At 38.2% G+C, this 25,870-nt stretch overlaps 1 protein-coding gene across 2 annotated transcripts in view; it reads right to left on the reverse strand.

Moving 5' to 3' along the window:
- Positions 1 to 25,870, reverse strand: part of CACNA1I (calcium voltage-gated channel subunit alpha1 I) — a 297,225-nt gene that overhangs the window by 112,782 nt on the left and 158,573 nt on the right. For both annotated transcript variants that reach the window (XM_088141549.1, XM_088141550.1), the window contains one exon: positions 7,063 to 7,160. In XM_088141549.1, coding sequence (XP_087997675.1) covers positions 7,063 to 7,160 — 98 coding nt within the window. The remainder of the gene's footprint in view (positions 1 to 7,062; positions 7,161 to 25,870) is intronic.

A 25,870-nucleotide genomic window follows, 5' to 3' on the forward strand; every position in this document is an offset into this window, starting at 1 on the left:
AATCCAGCAAGGTTTATTAGCTACAACCTCTATCAAGAATCTTCCCAGACTGGAACCAGTTCCCAGGGTCAGTCAGTAAACACAGCCTGCATTCCTCAGGGAGGTGCCAGCCTCATCCTCTTATCTCTTCCTCGTGCTTCAGGAGACGAAAGAGGATTCTTCACTCCCCGACTCTGGCCTCCATTCCATTCCATCACACCAGTGCTCTTATACATGCATCAACATTGTGCTTGCAACATTGCTGCTGCAATTGTTATCTTGATTGTTTGAATCCCCCTGCAGAGGTTGCCGTCCACATGAATGTGACAAAATGTATTACATCTGCTATAATAAATGTCTTAAACTCTAAGACTCTGTTGTTTTTGCTACCTTAGTCTCATTGGGAGGACAGAATCTAGGATAAAATTGATCTCTTCAAAAGAATAGCAAGATAAAAATACTTTTAAAATAAAAATGGATGAAGTGTAGAGTGCAAGCCTGCATTTTGCCATTCAGCATGGAACCCCCCCCCACCTTTTTGCATGATGCTGCAAATAACAGTTAATAATTATTAATTCAAAACTAACGTCTGTGTGATGCCTAGTTGTGCAAATACTACTGCCATTATTTGATCAGAGGTGATAAATACATGGTAAAATCCTCACTGTGCTGTAGCTATAGCTCTGTGTAGTCTGTGCTGATTCTGTCCAGTGAAGAAAGGCTTTCTGTTTCTCTTATACACTTCTCCCTTACTCTCCCTTCCATAAACACTCTAATAAAAACATATCTGTTTTTCTGGCCTGTACATAACATGGAGAGAACATCATAAAATACTTTGTTTAAATACGCAGGCAGCTCTATAAAATGAAAGCATCCATGTTTACACCATGGCCCAGCAGATCCTGGTGGTTCCATTCCCTGTGGAGCCTGACTCATATTCATCTCTCATACACAGAGCCTCACAGTGGCACTAGCTGGAACAAAAGGAAAACAAAACAAAACAAAACAAACCATCATGGCCATTATCTAACATCTATCTCTAGGGAGGGTCTAAAATATTTTTAGATTATAGGAAGTCAAGAGGTCATGCACAAGACACCAGAAGTCATGTCCCTCGTTCCTTGCTTACTGTATTTAGGTTTTCCAAATTCCACGGCATGGCCCTTTCAGTAGCATATTTTTAAGCTGTATTAATTTTGCTTTAAGGCTGCTTCACAATGTCTTCCCATTAAAAAATTCCTCTTTACTGAATACAATGCTGTCTACATATACTTGCTGCAGTTCCCATAATTCCTGGTTCATGTGGCCAAAGCCTGGGAGTTCTGAGAGTCATAGATCTGGGTGGTGAATACACTTAGAATCCACCAATCTGAGGAAGTCAGCTATACGAATGCCAGTCTCATGAACACACACACACACACACACACAACTTGAAAACACAGTAGTACACCTTGTATGGATTTGTTGATAAAACATCTACAATGATTTAGACATCCCACTTTTTTACTACAGAATTCAAGATAGCCAATACAGTACTGATATAACTGATAAATAGCACATATTGTTATACTCTAGAGGAGGAGGAGGAGGAGGAGGGGTGGCAGCAGCGGCAGCGTCAATTACAAAAGGCAGCTTTACTTGGAACAGTTTATATCCTGTGATGATACTTCTAACACCATCAGACAACAACATTTGCCTATCCCAGGTCCTTGGGAAGGACTTGATTGGTGGATGAAAATGCCAAATCCAGTCTAAACATCTGGCTGACTGTGCAAAGAACAACAACAATAATTCAGGAAGATTTTCTGTCTATATTTGTGTATATATGACTTTTTTGAAATGGAAAATGACAAGACAAGATCTCTCCACAGCATCTTTAATGACTGAGAAACCATCCTGAAAACAATGCTTCCCTCAGAAAGTCCTTGGAAGACAGCAGGAGATTAGGAGATAAATGACTCGGAGCGGATCATGTATCATCCATATTTTTATCCTTCAATAAACCAGGGTGTATCTGTTTTGATTTAACTAAAATCAGATAGAAACTTTCCAGATCGTTTCATGAACATCATAAAATAGTTACTATAAACATCATGTTACAATGAATGTTATTAGGATTAATTTATTAAATAACCGACTTTAGCTTCAAAAGCCCTCATTGCTTAAAGATAGGGTACCTGAAGAACCATTCCTCACACAGTCCAATTTGGAGACCCTTTTTTGGATTTCCCTACCAAATAAATTGTACTGAGTAACTGTTATGGAGAGGAATTTCTCAGTGGTAGTACCCTGATTATGCAAATGCTAGAGAAGTTCACTTGGCATGTACTCTGACATGCATCTAATTTGAATATTTATTTACATATTCATTCTGAATGCTAATTCCACCTTCCTCAAAATGGAGGGTCTTGACCTGGCAGGAATAGTGAACATGATCTATGTACCTTTCCCAAATACCTTTCCATGATCTATTCATATGTGATCCTAAAAACACACTGCAGAGAATGAAACCAGTATAATATATCTTTTCCAAATGCTACCCACAGAGTCCAGGAGAAAAGGCCAAGGCCTGGGAATTCTCATTTCTTTGCTCATGGGCTTCATGTACAAATGCAAAACCATTTTCTGTACCAAATACTTATAGATAAGACTTCCAGGGTGAGATTTCCATTTACTATTTAATTCATCTGACTGGGACCTAGGCTTTGCTACAAGCTCTCCACAGGTTCTGATGTTCTCCAAATTAATTGCAAGGATATAGTTCACAATATTCTTCACCCTTCTTGAAACTGAGATTTTGAAAACACCATTATTCAGAGGAGGAGGATTTTGAAATAAAATTGTTATATGGGATGCTAGTACTAAGGTAATACAGAAGGGGAGGAATACAAAGAGCATTTCCAAATGGGTATTCGCTTTACATAGACCCCAAGAAGTGCTGGGACCACAACTTCCAGAAATCTCAGATAGCCTAAGAGTTGCAATCCCAACACATCTGGGAACAATCAGCGTGTAGAAGGTGGTTCTGCACGTAACTATGATGTCAAAAAGAATAACAAAAAATAATTAAACATTTTCAATGGGACCAATAAATAATCTTTGCAAGTAACCGTGTAACAGATTTATTAAAACCTTATTAGCATAGCAATAGGAAAAGACATTTGCCAAAAGGGCAACTTTCTATTGAAATCGCAGATTTGGTTTTAGAATAATTCTAATCTCTAAGCAACACACATGTATAAGAAGTGCTGTACGCTTGTTGTTTACTGTCTGTAGGAATATAACATATTGCCTTGTGTTGAAACACTGATCTATTCTGTTGTTTCAGTCAAACAAGCCATAGTTAGCATTATGCATAGTTGCATAATGCTAAGCCATAATGAACAGGTTCAAATGTTATACTAAACCAAAAGCAGTTCAATATCATGTATAAACCAGGCCTAATTCATTATTGCCTATGTGCTAGCTAGTAACACCTTTACCCTATAGTCTGTCAGACAAAAATCTGTCCCAATCGTATCTAAAGTTGCTGGGGATAGAAGTAGCTTCTACATGTAACAGGTGCTCCAGCACTAATCTCTGACTCCATCCAGATGCTTTTTCTCCTGCACAGATTGAACTAGGCAATACCCACAACATGCATATGACATGGGCAGTATTCATGTCTCTTTGTTCTCCTTATGGTCCTCTTCATGGTGCATCTACTGATGCCTTAACCACTTCTCCTCTCTTACTTTTCCTCTCTTTATTGCACTGATGAGCTGTTGTCCAGTGGCTTTATTCCCTTTTGGGAAGGAGCTAATTGCAATAGCTTTCCCTTGCTTGAGTGATATGGTAAGCCCACTCCTTAAGAAGCCATCTCTAGATCCAGAAGTGTTAGATAACTACCAACTGATCTCTAACCTTCCCTTCTAAACAAAGGTTGTTGAGACGATGGGGCCAACTTCAGAGCACCCTAGATGAAGAGGATTACCTGGATCATTGTCAGTCAGGGTTCAGGCCTAGGCATTGGACAGAGATAGGTTTGGGTTGTGCAGTGGGTGACTTTTGTTGAGGTCTAGATGGGGGTAGTATACCTGTCCTGGTCCTTTTAGACCTCTTAGCAGCCTTTGATATCATCAACCATTATATTCTTCTGGTCTGCTTTTGAGGGGTGGGGATTGTAGTAGAACCATTTGCAGTGGTTCTACTCCTTCTTCAGTGGACTGTTCCAGTTAATAGTGGTAGGAGTGGAGAGGTTGGCTTAGTGGTTGTTCCTTTGTGAGGGGCTGCAGGAATCGTCCTCTCTCTTCTACTGTGTAACACCTACATAAAACTAGTGAGAGAAGTCATGCACTGGTTTGGGGTTTGGTATCATCAGTATGCTGATGATATTTAGCTTTACTTCTCTACCTTGGGCTGTGCTGGTGAGACTGTTGAGATCTTCTCTGGAAGCTGTGAGGGTCTGGATGGGAAAGAGCAGGCTAACCCTGAATCCTGCAAGACAGAGTTGTTTGTCTATTAGGGTTCTTAGATGGTTCCAGTGGGGTCTCTAAATGGGAAGAACTACCCCTGAAGAAGCAGGTCCATGACTTGGGAGTCCTGCTTGTATAGCAGGAGCAGCTGTGGCTGTGGTGGTCCTTTGCCCAGCTACTTGTGAGCAGACCTTGCTGTAGTGACTCACACCCTCATCACCATTCACTTAAATTACTGCAATGCTTTCTACTTGGGGATCACTTTAAAAATCATTCAGAAGTTTCAGCTGGTCCAAAATATAGCAATTGTGGTACTCTTTGGTGTTCACTGATGGGGCACATTATACCTGTGCGACTGGCTTTGCATTGGCTTCCAGGTGCAATTTAAAGTGCTGGTTTTAATCTATAAAACCCTTTATGGCATAGTCCCAAGTTCCTTCAGGACTGTGTTCACCTTCTAGAATTGGTTCAACCAATTTGATCTTGCTGAGAAAAGCAACTGATGGTTTGCCACTGGGGTGGGGAAGCTCCAGATGGCTGAGGTGCAGAGGCACGGTTTTTCTGTAGCAGTGCTGGCTCTGAACTTAGCTGCATTCCAGAAGTTGCTGAAAATGGAGGTCTTCTGCAGTGTATTTGAAAAGTGATACCTGGTTTTTGGATTTCTGGAGTGGTGGTTGTTGTATGTGGTTAAGGTTTTTATTATTATTTTTAAAGCAGACTGTGGCTGTTTTAATGGTTTGTATACTTCTGTAGACCTGCCAAGAGTCCTGTGGGATTGTGTCAGTATATAAATGTAATAAACAAACAGAAAACAAACCACTGGGGCTGTCAGTATATGAGAATTTAGACAACATCACCAAGAAATATAGCCCTGGGGGAAGTAATGCAGTGGGAAGTAGTATTACCTAGTGGAAGGTAACACAGTAGGAAAATTCTCAAAGACTACAGGTTCATAAAATGTGATGCAGAACAGCTTTGCCGCATCATTAATTCAAGCTACTTTGGTTGTGCCTTCCAAATGTTTGCTGAGACCATTCTTTGAAGTCCCCAACTACCCCAGAACAATGACTGCCAATAAGATTTATAATTTTGCTTGGTCTTCAGGCAGATAATAAGCTGCAAGAAATTCACAGCCCAATCACTGTTAATACAACACTTTCAAATTTGGACATACTATAAATTTATAAAACTTGAGTATAGCCATTTTATTTTCAGTCCATTTCCTGATAATCTTTACAATAAAAAATGTATTTTTCATCACTTTAGTTGGTACTTTTTCTAAGCTATTCTCTGTAATCTCATGTCTCCTCTTCCAGTTTATCACCACAAGAGCCTTCAACACGTAGCTAAGGATTTATAATTGTTTTTTTTTTTTATCTGCGCTCAGTCGTTACCGACTCTGCAGTGACTGCTTGGATGAGTCCTTGCAGTTTTCAAGGCAATTGTTTCAGAAGTGGTTTGCCAGAGCCTCCTTCCTAGGGCAGAGCCCAGCTGGGGAGCGCAGGAGGCGGGGTTTCCATTGCTTCGCACCCTTTTCGGCTGTGCACGGTTTTTCGAGCTTACCAGCAACTGCTCCCGACTCCTTTTTGCAAGGTGCCGCCAGCATTTTTCCTCCCACCGGAGTGAGAGTACCCATTTATCTACTCACGTGAGTTTTCAAACTGTTGGGTTTACAGGAACTGGGGAGGAAACAGGAGCTCACCCTGCTAACGCGAAGGCTGGACTTGAACCGCTGAAGCGTCGACCATTTCTGGCCAGCAACTTTCAGCGTCATTAAGCTGCTGCACCACCGCGTCCCCCACTTTATAATTGTACTCATAGATTAAACCTAATTTTACCATTTTATTGCCAACTCAGTTCATCTTTTCACAGTTGTTTCATTTTGGTGATCTGCTTTCAGTTTTTACTGTTCTTAAAAGAACTGACATAATCTACAACTGACCTCTTTTCCCCATACTGCCAAATAGAGATCATTTAAGTAACAAGCGAAATAGCTCTTGCCCCAATACAAATACTTAAAGGGCCTCTTTTTTTAACTTCTTACTATTATGAAATTGATATTAAGAGGACACACTTTTTTTTAATGACCTAAACGTGAGATTTATTTTTGGAAATGCTTTTGTCAAGAGCTTTTTTAGAAAAGACTATAATGTCTCTCAGGTCAGCTTGGTCTGTTTTCTTGGTGACACGTTCAACCAACTATGGCTGGCAGGGACCAGATAGATTAGGGAAATACAACTTCAATTGGCCTGAGGACTACACCAGGCTTTAACTGGCAAGTTGGCAAGTTCCCAAAGTGGATAGGGCTAAGATTTTAAGGGGTAAAATTAATGCATGAAATATGTACGAAGCTTAAGGCATTTATTTTACCCCTTAAAATCTTTCCAAACTCTCCAAAAAGCAAAAAGGAACCCAAGTGTTTCACTCCCCCTTTGGAGGCTCTGGAGACCACAGAAGGGATGCTGGTGGATTCATGTGGCCTCTGGATTACCCTTTTTACATCCCTGTACTAAACAACTCATCCAGTGCAAACCCATTCTGAAAAAACCATGGATGCATGCTTCCCCTCCCCCATCACTCTCGGGGCAAGAAAAGATTGTAAAGAAAGAAAGAAGGCAGATAGACTTACTAGGCACTCGGTTAATGGCTTTGAGGGGCCGTAGTACTCGTACAGTGCGGATTGCAGACAAGTTAATATTTTGGAGATCCAGAGAATATTCCACCATCCTGCAAAAGATAAGAGGAAAGATACTGAAACTATGATATATGTTTAAAACCAATAGAGTAAATGAGGGATACAGGAGCTGAAGCTGCTCACGCTGACAGAATGGCACCAAATCCCTTTTGTATGTCATTACTTCCTCCTCAGTCTATCCTGAGTCTTTGCTGGTAGGAAAGTATTAGAAGGAAGCATCACTCTGCAAATCATATTATAGGTTGTCACTTCGCTGAGGCTAGTAAGACCAAACAAATGACTGGCATTCAGTGGTGTATATCTCAGGCTGCATCTTCATGATATGATGATAGTATCATGAATAGGCTATTGATTGGATACTGGATACCCTTTGGGAGTCTTTAAATCTGAACATGAGCACTCCACATGCTTTACAAAACCAGGCATCCCAAATCCTAAGGTTCAATTCAAAATGCTACCCTTAACCTTTAGGACTTAAAATGTAGCAGGAGATCAGATATATTTCTTCTATTCAAGCATACATATCTGTTAGCTCAGCCAATAGTATCTTGGGAAGCATTGATCTAAGATCTAGCAGAGGTGGGGAACTTGAACTCTCCAGACACTGCCGACTTAACATTCCCACCATCTTTTCCTCTTGATCATACTGTCTCGGCTGGACGCCTAAATTTGTTCAGCAGGATCTGAAGGACCACTATTTCTCCAAACTTGCTCTAGAGAATGAACATTTTCAGGCCTTCATAATTCACTAGTACAGTACTTTAAAAATTAACAATGCTTATGTGTCAATTTTTTTACTATGAGCCTTCTCGGAAGGGATAACTGTATTTGTATATGTCTCTATAAATAAAATACACAAAATGGGAGATATAAACTCCCAAATCAGGATGTTGAATTCCTAAGTGGAAACAGAGCTTTTTGAGATAGTACAAGATAAAGGAATAGCAACATAAAAGATTTTCTTAATGTAAAATGTTACTCAGTTCTTCTAATACTGAAGGGACTGTGATTTCATAGAATCTGTTATGCTAAATCAGAGAAGAAAAGAGAATGTGATGCACATACAAAAGGACTGGAGCTTTGGTTGGCAGCTGCAACCACCATTGTGCCTGTTTTGACGCCCTCTGCAGTTACCAGCGAGAAGGCAAAAAGTCTGGAAGCCAGCATTTCTTTCTTAAGATTGATCAGTGCAGAGGTATTTTAGTTTTAAGATAAGTGATTTTACGTACATACTGGCTGAGTTCACATATTATGTTGAGCTATAATGAGGTTTACTTGCTTACGGTTTAAGTGTGTTGTCAACTGTACTATTTTCAATATAGCATGGTTAGGCAGACTTGGATTTAACGCGGTGTATGAACTCAGTCACAGTTTACTCTGTCTGGCACCTGCTCTCCAGGAGAGAAAACTGTAACTCAGTGCAACCTGCTCAAGTCATCCAAACCATTGCCAAGTTTGGGTCAGCCAGGTCTCCAAGTCCCTAATGTTCAAAGAGAAGAATAGGTTTAAGTTTTATTAGGCAATTAGACAGGATAGGATTTTTCTTGAAATAGTGTAAACAAGCGACTTACAAAACAGTACAAATACGCAGAGGCAACATACCACTGAATGCTTGGTGCTATAAGACAACCGTGAAAAGAATTCCTGCCATCCATGAACCTACTGATGGACTGCCTGGATGCACCCAAGAAAGAAGATACACCATTGGATTGATCTGGCAGAATTCTGTATATCTTTTTAAATCTCTCTCAAGGACATGCATGTTTGCCATTGATGACCCCTCTTCAGTGGAGCAAGAAAGATAGGATAGAAAAATGAAGTCTTCCTCAACCTGGTATCCTCCAGACATGCTTCTCTTTCAGAATTCCTTGTTATAGACTACCTGATGCAGCTGGAGGGCACCAAGCTAGAAAATCAAATCAAAATCCAACTCTCCTGAGTCCTGCTCTTGAACTTTAATAGCAAGAGATTAGAGCTGATAGAATTAAGTGGTATAATTAATCGATTAATTCATGAGTCATATTAAAATTCAGAGCAGTCTCCTGTGGAAGAATTTTCAGGTCTGATGATATTGTCATAAACAATTTATGTTCATCTCACCAGTCGGGTGATGCATTCAAGATGATCTTTCAAAGAATAAATGTTTTGTCAGTGACAGTTTTCTTATTTGATCATTAGCACATTACAATAAATTTTAAATGTTCAATTTAACGGATAGAGTAAGTCCATTCATGGGGGTACTTTCAGTCCTGCTTTTCATTGCTACTTGAGGGAATTTGTTTTTGCCCACAAAATATCTTCTACTTCTTTTTGTCCAGAAATATGGGAATGGATATCCATAATTAGGGTTTATTCTAACACACAGGTGAACACATTTTGTGCTGCTGGAAAAAAAAGTAGATATTTTGCAATTGGGACTAAGGTTAATTAGAGACAATTAAGACTGTTCCTTTCAATTTTCATACCTTTATATTAACAATATATTATTGGGATCAATGGCTTGACTAGTTAAAAGCATTTATGAATTGTGGAGTCCTTGGGGTTCTCTGAGCTTGGTTCTTTTCTTGCAAACGTTTCATTACCCGGCTAGGTAGCATCTTCAGTGCTAAAATGGGATGGGGTTTGCTCTCTATTTATGTGCTGTGGCCTGCCTTGCCAGTGCTGGTAAGGGTGGGGGGTTTGTTTTGCTCTTCTGGTAGTTCTTTGATTGGCATGTGTTTGCTGCTTGATTGTGTGCCTGGTGGTAACCTCTCCTTATCTGAGTGATGGTAAAGGTTATCACCAGGCACACAATCAAGCAGCAAACACATGCCAATCAAGGAACTAGCAGAGGAGCAAAACAAAAACCCCACCCTTACCACCACTAGCAAGGCAGGCCACAGCACATAGAGACCAAACCCCATCCCATTTTAGCACTGAAGATGTTACCTAGCCGGGCAATGAAACATTTGCAAGAAAAGAACCAAGCTCAGAGAACCCCAAGGACTCCACAGTTGAACCCTGAGCTACACATATTCACCTCTATTGGTACATTTATGAATTGTCTGAACTTTCAATAAATACTTTGTGTAAATAAATTAGTTATATAATAGTAAGGAAATCTCTATTACAGGTAAATTTATGTGGAGTGGGAAAAGACCCAGACAAAAAGGCCTACAAGATTCCAGAGAGAGAGATAGTCTTGCCCTTCCAGATTTTAAACTGTATCATAAAGCAAGCTGCCTGTCATGGATAAAAGAGTGGATAAAACCCCTGAATAGTAGAATGGCAATTTTGGAGGGAACCAACTTAGCCATTGGACTTCATAAATATTTATGGTATAGAGATACAAAGGAGGATAAAAATGTAAAAGGGCGTATTATTAGACAAAGTTTGATAAATGCATGGAATTCTACAAAGGGAATATAATAAGCCCAACAATTCAATTTCTAGCTTTTTCCCTCAAATGCTTTTCACGTTGGAGACAATAACAGCAAGAAAAATGTAATTACATATGCAGATGTGGTTTATTCCGATTCTACGAACAGATTAAAAACACAGCAAGAATTATTCAGTGAAGGCCAGAAGATACCATGGTTGATGTACTTACAAATTGCTGAAAAGGTAAAATCAGATCTCAAGAAGGAAGGAGTGATATTAGGAAAAAAGACAAAATTTGAAATGCTCATATAAAACCAACACCATCTGTTAGGGTGCATATACTGTATAAACTTTTACTTAGATATGATACAGAGACAGAAGAAACAAAAAACTATATGATAAAATGGATGCAAAATTTTAAAGAAACAGTTACAACACAACAATGAGAAGAACTGTGGACTAAAATTATAACTTGATTGTTATAACTTAAGGAAAATTGGTATAAAATGCTCTACAGATGGTATACGATTGTATCAATAGTATCTAAGATAGTCAAATCATACAGTAATAAATGTTGGAAATGCCATGAAACAGAAGGAACATTATATCACATGTGATGGATGTAAAAAAACTCCAAAGTACTGGAAAAATATACATAGTATAATGCAGAAAATCTTGGAATTTAAATGTGAAATGAAACTACAACTTTTCTTACTAGATATAATCTCATAAAAAATCAACACAAAACATCATAACTAAATGAGATATATGCTTACAGCAGTGAGAATAAATTTTGCTCAACATTGGAAGAAAAATACAATTCCAACAATATTGAGATTGGGAACTTAAACTTGGAGAATATGCAGCAATGACAAAAGTAACTTTATATATATACAATAGAAGTTTAACCAAATTTAAGCAAGAATGGTTCCCATGCATTCAATATATCACACAGCACGGCAAATATAATCGCAGTCTAGCTTCTAATGGGCCTTAAATGTCCACAATACGGCAAATTAGCAGATGTACAAAAAAGGGGAAGTTAGAAACTCAATAGTTCCTTTTTCTTTTTCTTTTTCTTTTTCTTTTTCTTTTTCTTTTTCCTTTTCCTTTTTAATTTTTTTTGTATTTTAATTCTTGTTAAATTTGTTTTGCTTATTTATATTTTCCCTTTTATTACAGTGAAGACTTCAATACTAAGTAATCAACTCAAGACTGAAACCTTCATTGTATAACAAATACTTTCATGTAATCAGCAGCATGTTATCCTCAATTTTGTATGAAAATGTAAAAAAAAAATTATGCTTGTAATATTGATATCCTATCTTATTTACTTTTCTGCAGTAAAGCCAGTTATCTAGCCAAGTCATGTCTCTGAAGCTTCTGCTGTAAGCACATTTCCTGAATACAGTGTCTGGAGTGTCTGGAAAGCTGAGATTTATTGCCATGCCTAGTGTGAAGTCTAGATATCTGGGACTGGAAAGGATGAATGCATATACACAAAAATATATATTGTAATTATTTATGTTTATCGATTTACAAAATGCAAAGTGAGCAAACAGAAGAGAAATCTAAATCAAATCAATATTTGGTGTGACTACCCTTTGGCTTCAAACCAGCATCAATTCTTACACTTGCACACTTTGTATACTTGCACAAAGTCAGGGATCTTGTAGGATTAGAGTCAGGTGTATGATTAACCAATTATACCAAGCAGATGCTAATGATCATCAATTTCATATGTAGGTTGAAACACAGTCATTAACTGAAACAGAAACAGCTGTGTAGGTGGCTTAAAACTGGGTGAGGAACAGCCAAACTCTGCTACTAAGGTGAGGTTGTGGAAGACAGTTTCATGTCACAGGTCATATACCATGGCAAGACTGAGCACAGCAACAAGACACAAGGTAGTTAGACTGCATCAGCAAGGTCTCTCCCAGGCAAACATTTCAAAGCAGACTGGGGTTTCAAGATGTGCTGTTCAAGCCCTTTTGAAGAAGCACAAAGAAATGGGCAATGTTGAGGACTGTAGACGCAGCGGTTGGCCAAGGAAACTTAATGTAGCAGATGAAAGACACATCATGCTCACTTCCCTTTGACATTGGAAGATGTCCAGCAGTGCCATCAGCACAGAACTGGCAGAAACCAGTGGGACCCAGGTACACCCATCTACTGTCCAGAGAAGTCTGGCCAGAAGTGGTCTTCATGGAAGAATTGTGGCCAAGTGAGAAACAAGGCTAAGCGACTCAACTATGCATGAAAACATAAGAACTGGGGTGCAGAAAAATGGCAGCAGGCGCTCTGGACTGATGAGTCAAAACTGGAAATATTTGGCTGTAGCAGGAGGCAGTTCGTTCACTGAAGGGCTGGAGAGCAGTACAATAATGGGTGTCTGCAGGCAACAGTGAAGCATGGTGGAGGTTCCTTGCAAGTTTGGGGCTGCATTTCTGCAAATGGAGTTGGAGATTTGGTCAGGATCAATGGTGTCCTCAGTGCTGAGAAATATAGGCAGATACTTATCTATCATGCCATACCATCAGGGAGGCGTGTGATTGGCCCCAAATTTATTCTGCAGCAGGACAACAACCCCAAACATACAGCCAATATTAAGAACTATCTTCAGCATAAAAAAGAACAAGGTGTCCTAGAAGTGATAGTTTGGCCCCCACAGAGCCTTGATCTCAACATCATCAAGTCTGTCTGGGATTACATGAAGAGACAGAAGGATCTGAGGCAGCCTACATCCACAGGAGATCTGTGGTTAGTTCTCCAAGATGTTTGGAACAATCTACCTGCTGAGTGCCTTCAAAAACTGTGTGCAAGTGTACCTAGAAGAATTGATGCTGTTTTGAAGGCAAAGGGTGGTTACACCAAATATTGATTTGATGTGGGTTTTTCTTCTGTTGGCATTTTGTAAATCGATAAACAAAAATATACAATATATATTTTTGAAAGCATTCTTACTTTACAGCATTTTTTCACACCTGCCTAAAACTTTTGCACAGTACTGTGTGTCTAGCTGCCATGGGTTCAGCTGTCTTACTGCAAGCAGCGTTCCTTTCGCCCCACAGCTACAGGGCTTATTAGCACCTAGAAACTACTGTTTTTCATCATCAGATATGATTTCATCACTACATACATTGCATCATTTCTGATTTGGTCCACTGTGCCATCACACCTCAGGGACAGTGCCAAGATATCTTCAGTCAGTTTGTTGATGAGACTGCTTATGTTGCTTTCTACAATGTGTTGCAGAAATACCCAGAGTTCATCTCAGGCCTACATCTGTTATCATTATAGGCAAAAACAAAGGCTAACTTGCAACTACTCTTGCAGGAAATGAATACGTGCTTAGGAATATGTAGCTGTGGAGGTCAGTTATGCGATCCCAGGAAAAGATGCAGCTCCTCTAAGAAGATGGAGAGCAGGGCCCCAAAACACCCCTTTGCCTTCAAATCTGAAGTGCTGCACAGCCCTACTACCATCAGTTTAAAGAATACTGAATGTCATGTATAAATGCTGACTTAGCATTTGAGCAAATGTTAAAAGAGGTTATCTCCCACTTCGGCATTTACTGAATGCCATTATTAACATGAAATGATCTTTCTGTCTGGTGAAGAGGATTCAAGAGAATGCCAAGATAGAGGAAAGTTAGATATGTTCCACTATACATAACAGAGCCCTTTTTCCTTTTTAATATAATTTTTATTAAAGAACTTTTAAAAAGGAAGATAAAAACTGATACAAACTAATATAAAGTAAGAAAAAGAAACAAAAAAGAAAGAAATCAAAGAGAGAGCTAAAAGTGCAAGAAAGAAAGAAAAAGAAAAAGAAAAAAAATACAAAAAAGTTTCCAAAAAGTAGCTTCTGATCTTTTTTACAGCAAATATAAGTACAATTCTAAATTTACCTCTTACTCTATGGTTACAACATAACTCTTTTCTTTCTATAATCTATACTGTCTAATCATCAAAACCATAAACCATACGTTTATTTTTTTCTGTTTCACACAAAAAGGGGGTAAGGGTGTTCCAGTCAGCAATAAATGTAGATATTGTCTTTGATCATAGAAGTCAATTTTAGCTATCTCAACAAGTTCCATCATCTTCATCAACCATTCCTCCATTGTGGGTAGTGCTGAATCTTTTCATCTTTGGGCATACAATAATATTGTTGCAGTTATCATGTACAAAAACAACATTCCATGATTTTTCTTCCAACTGTTTGTCCATCAGTCCCTAAAGAAAGACCTCTGGTTTCAACTGTATATTAGTCTTTAAAATCTTCTGAATCAGTATATGTATTTGAATCCAGAATTTTCTAGATTTTTTACATATCCACCAAACATGATAAAATGTCAATTCTTGTTATTCACATTTCCAACATAAATTTGAAGTGCATATATTCTAGACAATTTCTCTGGTGACATATACCAATGGTACATGCTTTTCATAAAAATTCTCTTTAAGATTATAACATGGTGTAAATTTCAATCTTTTCAGCCACATGTTTTCCCTTTGTTCCATCTGTCTATTACAACCAAATTTTTTAGCCCGCTTTATTATACATTCTTTCACTTGTTCTTCTGTTTCAAATTTCAATAAAAGTTTATACATTTTAGCAATTACGTGTTCATCATTTGTATACCATTTTATTTCAAACTCAGTCTTACATTCAAAACCATAATTCTTTTGTCTACTTTAATTCTATCTAATAATTGTAAATAAGAGAACCATAGTTTCCTTGACAACTATATCTGTCTACTACCAGTTCTTCTCTTGATTTTATTTTATATTTCCTTTGACAAAATTCTAGTATCTCACAATAAGTTAACCATTTGTGTTTGCCTATTATTTTTTGTCTATAAAATGCTTCTTGTTCTGAGAGTCACAAAGATGTTTTCAGGGACAACCTGGGTTTGTATCTATTCCATATTCTCAATATGGCATGTCTAATATAATGATTTTTAAAATCCACATTAATCTTGACTTTATCATACCACAGATACCCACACCTAATTAGTTTTACCTCTCCAGACACTTGTTTTACAGAGCTTTCCATCTTCTTAACTTCTTCTTTCATCTCGTCTTTCATCTTTACAAGTCTTTCATCCATTCTTTTTTCAAAAGCTGTCAATTTAGTATCAAGTGATTCAGCTAACTTACTACTCAAACATTTTCTGAAGCAAATCTAGTGCAGATTGCTCTAGTGATCCTCTCCTCCATTTTTGCTGCTTTTCTAGTGGTATTATGGTATTATAGTCCAAAAATGAAAGTATCTTAAACAAGGGAAAGAGAAAAGGCAAGCTCCCCCATCCCCTTTTCCTTCTTTTGTCTTCCTGTGCCCTTAATACTTTCATCTCAAGTGGCACTTTGTAGTTACAGTCAGCATCACAGAATATCTCCATAGCTACAGTCAGCATCACAGGCTGGCTGGCTGGCTGGCTGGCTGGCTGGCTGGCTGGCTGGCTATTTATTTATTTATTTATTTATTTATTTATTTATTTATTTATTTAATGTATATGCCACCCATCTCCCCCAGAGGGCAACTCTGAGTACATATTACCTTCCTCTTTTCTTTTTGTAAAATCCACCTATTGTCTGCACTCTTTAATAGTAAACAAAAAACATTCCCATGAAGGTTCGGTTCATTTGTCTAATTTAATTCCAATTTGTTCAAAAGCACTTTCACCAAAATATAATCTTTCAAAAGAATTGTCCCTTTTATTCGTTTTAATCTTTCTTATATCTGCTCCTTGTTAAGCTTTTTGCCAAAAGTTTTTAAGTCCTTAAAACCGTTTTTTTTCTTTATTCCTTTGTAATCCAGAAAAAATAATAACTTACCAAGTGGAATTTTCTTATCCTGTGGCTCAGAAAATCTCTCTAGCTATGAATTAATTGTGTCTGAAAGTGTTTAAGAAATGAGGCTTGTGTGAACCTTGTGTCCAAATAGGTTGCATTACGGCTGTGAGCTTGATTGAAATCCCTTGACTTCCAGCCACTCAACTCATGAGCTGACCACAATAACCTCAGTTCCTGCAGTCTACTTACAAGAAGCAGCTGTCTGGAGTGTATGTGGGTGATCTCATGGTCTCTCCTTTTTTTGGAGAGACTTTGCTGGCCAGAATTCACTATCTGGGCGCTGACCTGGCTGCAATGCCATCTCCATTCCTTCAGGGACATATAGTTTGCTATGAATCCTCACCGGAAGGAACAGAGCCCTTTTTCTATTGGCCTATGCCAAAGAACTAGCTCAAGAATGAGGAACGTGTGGTTTCAAGACAACTTTTCTCCATTTTTGTGGCTCCTGGAGCCTTCTCTAATCATAATTGTTATAATTGGCTGAGCTATTCCAACCATTTTGAGGTAGAAAGCACAAGAAATCTGTAAGCACAAAACATACAATTTAAAAAACCAAATATCTCCAAAATTCAAAGATTAAAAAAAATGAAAATCTTGGTCCCATCAATTTCTGAGATCCTGCCTCTTGTACTTTGGATATTACCCTGACCAGTACAACCTTTGGCCCTACATTAACTGGAACCACTGAAAACAAAATATTTGTCTATACCTGAATTGGTCTTCAGGTCAGAAGATACATTTCTAAAAAAAACTGGTACGGGGAATTCATCTCAACATTTCCAAGAAATGGAGGGGAAGTGTTCCAGCTTATAATACTGCTTTTTCGCTGTCTACTCACTGGACTGGATTCTGTATTAATTTGTGTTTTGAAAGTTCTATGACATACTTTTAATTGTCTCTTGTTTCATTTTGATCTCTTACACTTTCTAATCAAGCCACCTACTGATATCTGTTGCAAGTTTTTGATCAAACAGGCTCTGACCCACAAAAACAAATCTAACATGAACTATGGAATGTTTCCACAAGTAATATTGTGGAACAAGTTACCCCTTGTTCAGCTTCAGTTCCACCTCTATAAAACAGGCATAACTAATTTCACAGGACTGCTGCAAAGATGGGTAAGATACCAATTATCAAACGTATCTGCAGATCAGGTTTGCTATATAAATCCTTAATTATAATCTGCCCTGACTTTTCTCCAAAAATAGACATTTTGTAAGTTCAGCAGTACATAATTACATATAGAAGGCCTAGACCTTGAGGGCTGTCATCACCTAATTCACTCCATGCATTATTAAATATCAGAGGTTGCTCTAGTTGCTGACTCCGCGCTTCCTCCCCAGCATTAGGCCTTTGTTTGTTCTTTTAACCAAAAGGCCGCTCTCTGTGAATTGTCATTCAATTCTGATCCCAGCCAAAAAATAGAAAGAGCAGCTGTCACAACCTTTCACAATAGCATTTGCTAGAGGGACACATTTTTCAGGGCAACAAAGTATAACTTGTTGAAGTGTTGTGATTTCTCCTTTTCTCTCGGCTGCCTCCTTTTCTCCTCCAGCCGTCACCTCTTTCTTTTTTTTTACTTGCTCACATTTGTGGTAACTGAATGAAATGATGTTTTCCTTGAAATGCGGTAGCACTTATGTATTTTCACCCTCCTGTGGGGAACTTAGAGAAAGTGGCAAATTTTGTATAGATAATGAAAAATGTTAAGTCTCCTGTTAAAGATAATTTGGAGAGATTTAGATTGTTAATGCAAACCATCTCAGAGATTGGTTAATTTTATCCCTTTTCTATGCATTTCTCTTTTATTTATTTTCAGGCCGCTGCAGAAGGATATCTAAGCCAGAAAACAGGAGCTATAATTTATCTAAAATATAAAACAACTGGAATTTTCTCTCCTTTTTGAATGCAATCAAAGCAATCTCCTTTGTCTTTATTGTTCTTCAGATGTAGAACCAATATGCCTAAAGATACCACAATGCCTAAAGATTCTAATTCAACACATATGGAGGGCATCAGTTTAGAGGAGGTTGCCCTAATTTCCAATGTGCTCCTTGAGGAAAACACAGAGTAGAAGAAAACTGTCTTCCTTATTCTACTTTGTAACTACTAAGTTAAGTGGATTAAAAAAAACTTACATTCCTCAGTGAAGATGGAATGCCCTTTCAGAAATATATTTTCAGTAAGTTAACTAGTTATCAATAAGTAAATAATGGAAGACAAACATGCAGATCTATTTTTATGGCAAGCTGGAGACGTGTTATTGAGTCATTGAACAATTAAATCCACTTCTCTGTAAATATGGGTAATATTTCAATTTGATTTTGCTATACTCTAACAATATTGTATGAAATATGCATATTTTCACAGCCAAATAAACAAATAAATAAAGTACACGTTGAATTTATTTACTTTTTTTTGCCCAGCCAGAATAGATTCCCTATAGTTATTTCTACAACTTTCTGGCTTCTGCATACCTCAATTTGAAGTAATAAAATAATACATCTGAGCCTTGCAGAAGCCAGAAAACTGTAGAAATAACTACAGGGAATCTATTCTTACAGGGAGAAAAAAATATGCTAGCCTTTCATAACCTGGTGCCTCAAGATGTCTAGAAAATACAGCTCCCAACCAGAATGGCCTTTGGGCATTCTAGCCAGAATTCTAAGGGTTGTGCATCTATACCATTTGCCTTCCCTGCCTCCCTCCTGTACTTCACTCCCTCTAAACCAAGTAGACATATAGGATCATGCATGCTGGTAATTATTATTCTGTTCAATGTCTAGAAAATTTACTTGCATTTTTGAGCAAACACATGAACGTGTGACACAAAATACACACACCTGATCTTAGCCAAAAGGCTGAGAAGCATTTGTGTATCTGCTCAGACTCTGAAATTAAGACAGTAGAGCATGTACTTCTGAAATGCCCTATCTATCAGTTTTGGAGGGCAGAGTTAATCTTCTCTCTAATTACAAACTATTTAGACCAATCTCACATAGCAACCATGTGTTACCTACTAAATGACCAGGTTCAAGGAAGCCTCCAGAACTGTAGCCAAATTTCGTACCACTGCTAAGTCAATTAAAAGTTTTTCAACCTGACTTCTTTTTCTAGGTGTATCTTGCACAGGCATGAATAGGTTGTTTTTTAATCTGTTTTAACTGAATGCGGTGTAATGTTTTAACTTCTGTACATTTGGCCTATGGCCACATATTTTAATAAACAAAACACAGTGTGAAACAAAACATGCTTTTCTATTTGCATTGTTCCTAGAGAAAGTTAAGTCTAGGCTGTGACCTGCAATGCTTGTGGCATGTCTGTCACATAGAAAAAGGTCAAGATCTGTTTTTTCCCACTCCAGAACTCAAATTTAAGGGTCAGGAAGGCAGAATTTGAATGAATGTTAGAAAAAACTTTCTAACGCTAAGAGCAGTTCAGTAATGGGATCAGTTGGCTGGAGAGGTGATGGGCTTCCTTTCACTGGATGTTTTCAAGCAGTCTGGATGTCCACCTGTCTGAGATGCTTTCATTTGGATTTTTAGACTGAGATGAGACTTAATAGCCTAAATAGCCTTTCCAGTATTATGATTCTAGCAAGGAAGGAGCTGCTGTTTACTTCATTGTTCTCATCTGCATTAGAGGAGAATGGTACTACCTCCCCATTTGCAAACACCGCTCACTGATGATTAATCTACTATTTAAGCAAGTCAATACATGAACGGATTAGGAAGCTAAACCACTATTAAAAGTGGAGAAGAAAACGGTGATGGGATTTGAGCACAGAGCTTATAAGGTAATTTCATGCATGCAGCATTTCTCACTGGCAGCTACATTTTCTTTGGATCATGATAAATATTTGTTTGTAAGATAATAACCCATATCCAGCCCTGCTTCTTTTTATGGAAATAAACCTACTGAATTATCTTGAGAAACTTCAGCACGTAAAATAATTTCTTAATTCCTTCTACCAGGATTTGCCAAAGACTGCATCAAAATGTACCACTCTGAAATAATTACATATTTCCATTGGATGACACATTCAAGCAAAACATCCAGATCTAGAGGGCCCAGGTCCCCACCAAATATCTGGAAAGAGATAGTATGAGAAGGCAACTTGTAGTAGGCAGGAGGGTGGTCCAAATGCAAGTCTGCAAACAAATATTTGCTTCCAATCTTAGAGCAAAGAAATGATTTAGTTCAACTTAATCAAAATACTCCAGTAATTGAAATGTGGAAGAAAGCTTTGTTCAGAAAAGATGCTGGAGCCACTAAAGAAGTAAGAAATTATTTATAGAAAAAAAATGGACACAAATGATAGCAGTTCATGGTTAAAAGGGGTACTAGGAATTCAGCCTTTCTAGAAACAACTGATTGACCTCATAACCCTGGTCTCAGATCTCAGCAATATGAATATAAGCAGTTCTACTCCTCACTGAAAACTAAAAAAATACAGTATGTTAGATCTTACAGGCTGACAAAGATGTGATGAAACATCCACCTATGCCTGGATCCTACAACTGTCAGCTTAAGCAGCAGATGCCTCTTGCATCTCACCTGACCCCTACTGTGGTTAGGAGAGAGAAGAAATTTGTGTTGGGGGTCTATAGTTTGCAACAGTCCCAATAATTTCCCCCCCAGTAGTGATGTAGAGAAGTTACCATATGCTTGCTGAAAATGGTATATGAGGGGATCTCATAGACAGGGCCAACCAAATGGAGAACGTGCTAAATCCAGCATCTCTGTTTTATTAGTCCAAAGCCATAATGTGTGCAGTAACTCATATGAGGTCTAATGCCTTTGGTCACCCTGTAACTTGCCCCTATACAGCCGTTTTAACCACTGTGCAGACACTTTGAGTTGATTAGGAGCAGATGTCTTGCTGACATTCAGTAGCATGGTTTGCCTACTGCTGTCCACCATGAGAAGGACGTTTGGATGATGCCTAAAATGGGTAGAGCATCCTTGAAGTCAAAAGACCTTAATGTCCTTCCTCTTTCTGACACATGTCTTGGAGCAGATGCATACTATCTAGTGGGGTCTTCATACTGCATTTTGAAATGCTGCCCTATTATAATATCCTTTGGCCCATAGCATAGCCAGCTTGTGAGCTACCTGCTATTTCTTTGGGGTTGCCATCAGCTGTGGTCTCATATTCAAGAGGGGGCAACTCCTCCTGATGCATCATCATTCTCTGTGTTGCAGAGGGAAGGGAATAGACTGACTGGGCAAAAGGTTAGTGTTATCACCATTTCCTTTGCTTATACCAGAGGAAGGTCCCTTCCTCTGGCAGTGGCCCTGCCTTGATCTGACCCACCACAGTACCAGCTAATGGCAACACTGATACCATGGAACTGGCCATGTTACTAAAGTCCATTTTGAATAGACACTGGAACTTAAAAGTCAGAGCAGGATTGTTACAGAAAAGATTCGTTAATCCAGGGGACAGGGGAAGCATGAGAAAAAGATTCAGAGCAACCCTGCCATAATTAGAGTAGATATACGTTGAACTGGAGAATTGGTTTGAAAACTGCTGTCCCAGGCCATACATTCCAACTACATTTTCCTTCTTGATATTTCCAACTTTGGCATTCCAGTCTCCAACCACAAGCAGCACAACTTGCTTGCATGTTCTGTCAATTTCAAATTGAACTGGATCATAAAACTCATCAACCTCTTCTTCTTCATCAGTGTTTGGAGCATAAATCTGGATACATCATATTAAATGGCTGTCCACAAAGTCTAATTGATATTATTTGATTATTGATTGCATTGTTCCCAAGTACAGTTCTTGCTATACCCTTCCTAACTATGACAGCAGTGCCATTCTTTCTTTGTTTTTCATGTCCTGAGTAATAGACAGTGTGATCTACTGACTGAAGGTGACCAAGTCAAGTCCACCTCAATTCACTGATACCTGAGATGCCAATGTGTAGTGATTCATTTCATCTTTCACTGTGCTGAGCTTTCCCATGTTCATGCTTCTTACATTCCACATTCCTATGGTAATTCTGTCTTTGGATTTTCTTTTTCTGCATGGCAACATCAGCAACTAGATACCCCAAAAAGTTTAATTTATCCACATTATAAGGACAATTAATACTGTGAAAGATCTTCAGTTCTTCCTCAATAGCATGTTGAGTGACATCAGACCTGAGGAGCCCATCATCTGGTACTATATTTTCAATTTATACTTTATATCTATGTGGTTTTCTTGGTAAAATGCAGGAGTGGTTTACCATTGCCTTCTCCCATGCGGCATGAAATGATGCCTTTGCCTTTGTCACTAAAGTGATCTTCCACCTCCAGCATCTTCCTATATTTCTGCTGCCCAATAGGAGCCCAATATAGGTCCCTGATTGTTTTAGCTGGGCAACTGGGATCATGCCTCGGGTCATCCTGCTGGGAATATATATAGAAAATTAATATCCCCAAATAAGCCAACAGATCTTATTTTGAGGGGTGATTACTGGGAAAAAAATATTTTAAACTTTAAAGGGGATGAATTAAAAGGAGGGGAGGGGAAGGAATGGGGGAAATCCCTCTTTCATGTGCTCCCCTTCAACTGGTATTACACTAAAACTAAAATTGAAGCTTAACAATTATAAACAAAAATTATTTAAAATAGGATGAGCATGTGTGGGAGTTTTTTCACGTGGGCAAACAGATATATTCATGAAGCTCCAGCAGCATCAGCCCAGCTGCAATTGTTTTAGTCACAGGAAGGTCCTCCAGCAGCAGCAAACTTGTGGTACAGAGTGGCCCATCAGTGAGCCACGGGCTGATGTGGTTTTGTTCCAGCATTTTACAGCTGTTTTGAGGCTGAACAGGAAAAGCTGGAGTAGCTCAATCAAGGATGATTTTTTTTTTTTAAAGGTGGGGAATAATGAATTACAGGACTTGTTTTTTCATTCAAGTTCAATATCCTACTTGCTCAACAATATTTGAACACTGTTGTTCCTCTCAGTTTGTGATATTGTCTTTTTCAATCCCTGACAGATTTTTGGCTACTAATTCCAGTCCTGATTTATGCCTATTATCATTCTAGTTTTCCTTCTGTATTTCTGCCTCTTCCTTTGCTGTTCAATTCCTCCTCCACACTATTTTTCTTGGCTTAGTCTTGACTTATCGTCTTCACTCTCCCCCATCTCTTTTTATTCTTTCCAACCCAACTGATATTGGAAAGAAACTGTGTAGAGACTCTGTCTGTCTGTCTGTCTATCAGCAGAATAACTCTCCCAAACCAGAGCAGAATGAGACCAAATTTGGTGTAGTGAGAGAAGCCATCAAAAGAAAGATGGAGTTTGAAATGGAGACAGATCTGACTGGAGGCTATGGAGAAAAATGTTTCAGAAAATGTCCCTATGGGAGTGGCTTGGAATACTCCCAGATGCTCCATTCTTAAGCTGCCTTCTCATCTCTTTCCTGGTCATGAGACCTGGAGTGGGACTGCTATGAAGGGGCTGGAAAAAATTCCAGGCCTATGCTCTGTCTGCTTTCCTCATCTTATTTCTATCTACTGTGCTTCAGTGATAATCCTGGATATTCTTCTGAGTTAAGCTAGAAGCCTTGAGTTAGCAAAAAAACCCTGTTCTGATCACTTGTGCCATATACTGCTGATCAATGATTTCACAGCCTGACCTGAGTTAGTATGCATCAAGAGAATGTGGGCTCTGTCTCCTTTATCACACAAAGCAGACTGCAAGCATATTTGAAATAGGGACTCACAAGCACCTACAGGCAATAATTCATACAAGCCTAGCAGGCTACAACTTTCATGGCTTTTCAGAATGATAGAAAGCATGTACTTATAAATATACATGCGTGAATTCAGAGGCATTAAAGCATTTCCCTGACTCCAGATTATAGAAAGCAGGAAGGGGGTGGGGGAGGTAGGAATCATTTTGCTACTCACTCATTACAAAAAGGCAGGAAGATGGAAGCTGTCAGCATCCCATTCTAGATTTGCTTTTAAATTCTTCTTAAGAATGATTTTGGTGCAGTTTTTGAACTTGCTTTATTTTTGTAAAATGATAGAGAAATTCTGGGTATACAATTTTCTATGTTGTATTTCTCATGCTGCAGCTTCCCTGGCTGGTCTTGCTTCCCATTATAAGAACATCCCAATGGAAGAATGTCCTCAGGATGTCTTCCTGTATAACTGAGTACAGGAATCAGAGAAGCCACAGAGAGATGATTACACAGAGAAAAATGGAAGTCAAGCAACCATTTGACTACTTGCTATAGCTTGCATCCTGCAAGGACACTTACTACATCCATGAGAATTTCACTTCATTTTTCTTCTCACTTGACTCCATAGAAATCTTTTTAAAAGGCAAAAGATTTATATCATCTGAAGAGAAACCAGACTAAGCCTATTTTCAAGCTTATGCTATAGTTCTGCTGTTTGTCCTACCTCCTAATGGTAGAAAACCACAGTAACCCAATTTTTACTAATTATGGTCAAGGGAGGCTCCAGAAAAGAGATTGCTTTCTTGACAGTATAGCACTAACTCTATTAGTACCTACTATATATCTTTTGAGTTCTGAATAACTCAATTTTTCCTGTTGTAAAAAAGGCATTGCTTTCACAAATGTTTGCATTTGTTGAATCAGTTTGGAATTCTGTAGTATCTATTTTGACAAATTATCAATAATTCGCTATAAGTACAATTGATATATGGTGCTATACTTATAAAAATTGCATTATATTAATCAAAGTATTCTAAAGTTGTCTTGGAGGAGTTGTACATAAATTGCTGCATATCTAGTTACTCATTTCGGATAAAAGTTTTGAGGAAATTGGAAACATTACACAACAGTCTTTGATAATTAATGTTAGTGTAGCTTTATTGCTATTTTTCCTAGAATATATAAAATGATGCAACACAATAAATAAATTTAATTTTTATTCTTAGCTGCCAGATTTCCGATAACAGAACATTGGAAATTTAAAGTATATCCTTCCTTGGGTTAATGGTGTTTAAATTTTGGAAATAGCATTGGCTGTAAACTTAACACAGTAACTAAGAGTCTTGAAAAATCCTTTAATTAAAAATTGTGTTACATGTGCTTTCCTTTTTCATTTTAACAATAAAGTAGATCCTAATAAAGTAATTTGTTCGTTACTATAAATGTCTTTCTTAGTAGAAATATTGAATATGGATGTTTAACACTTTATACCAACCAATACTTATGATTTCATAAATATTCCACAACAAAGATTTTTTCTGTTTTCCTTTTATGTCATTTCTATTTTGAGATTTTTTTCCCCTATACTTAATTTTAAATCTGTTTACTTTTTAAATTGAAAGAATTGAAGGACAGTGACTGGAAAAATGCAGAAGACATTTTTAGCATAGCCCTAATGAATAGATTACAATTTGGCTTCCTAATCATATATCATTCTGGGATACCTTGCAGGGACATGGCGGTGGGACTTCTTTTGGGAGGAGGTTACTATAGCTTATGTTCTGCTAGTAGACTTTTCCTTTGCATCTGCTTGGTTACTGTGGAAACTG

The sequence above is a fragment of the Python bivittatus genome, unplaced genomic scaffold, assembly GCF_059951505.1.
Source record: "Python bivittatus isolate LINGU-HERP-01145 unplaced genomic scaffold, Pbiv_v1 ctg000330_np1212, whole genome shotgun sequence".
In the NCBI taxonomy this organism is placed as follows: domain Eukaryota; kingdom Metazoa; phylum Chordata; class Lepidosauria; order Squamata; family Pythonidae; genus Python; species Python bivittatus.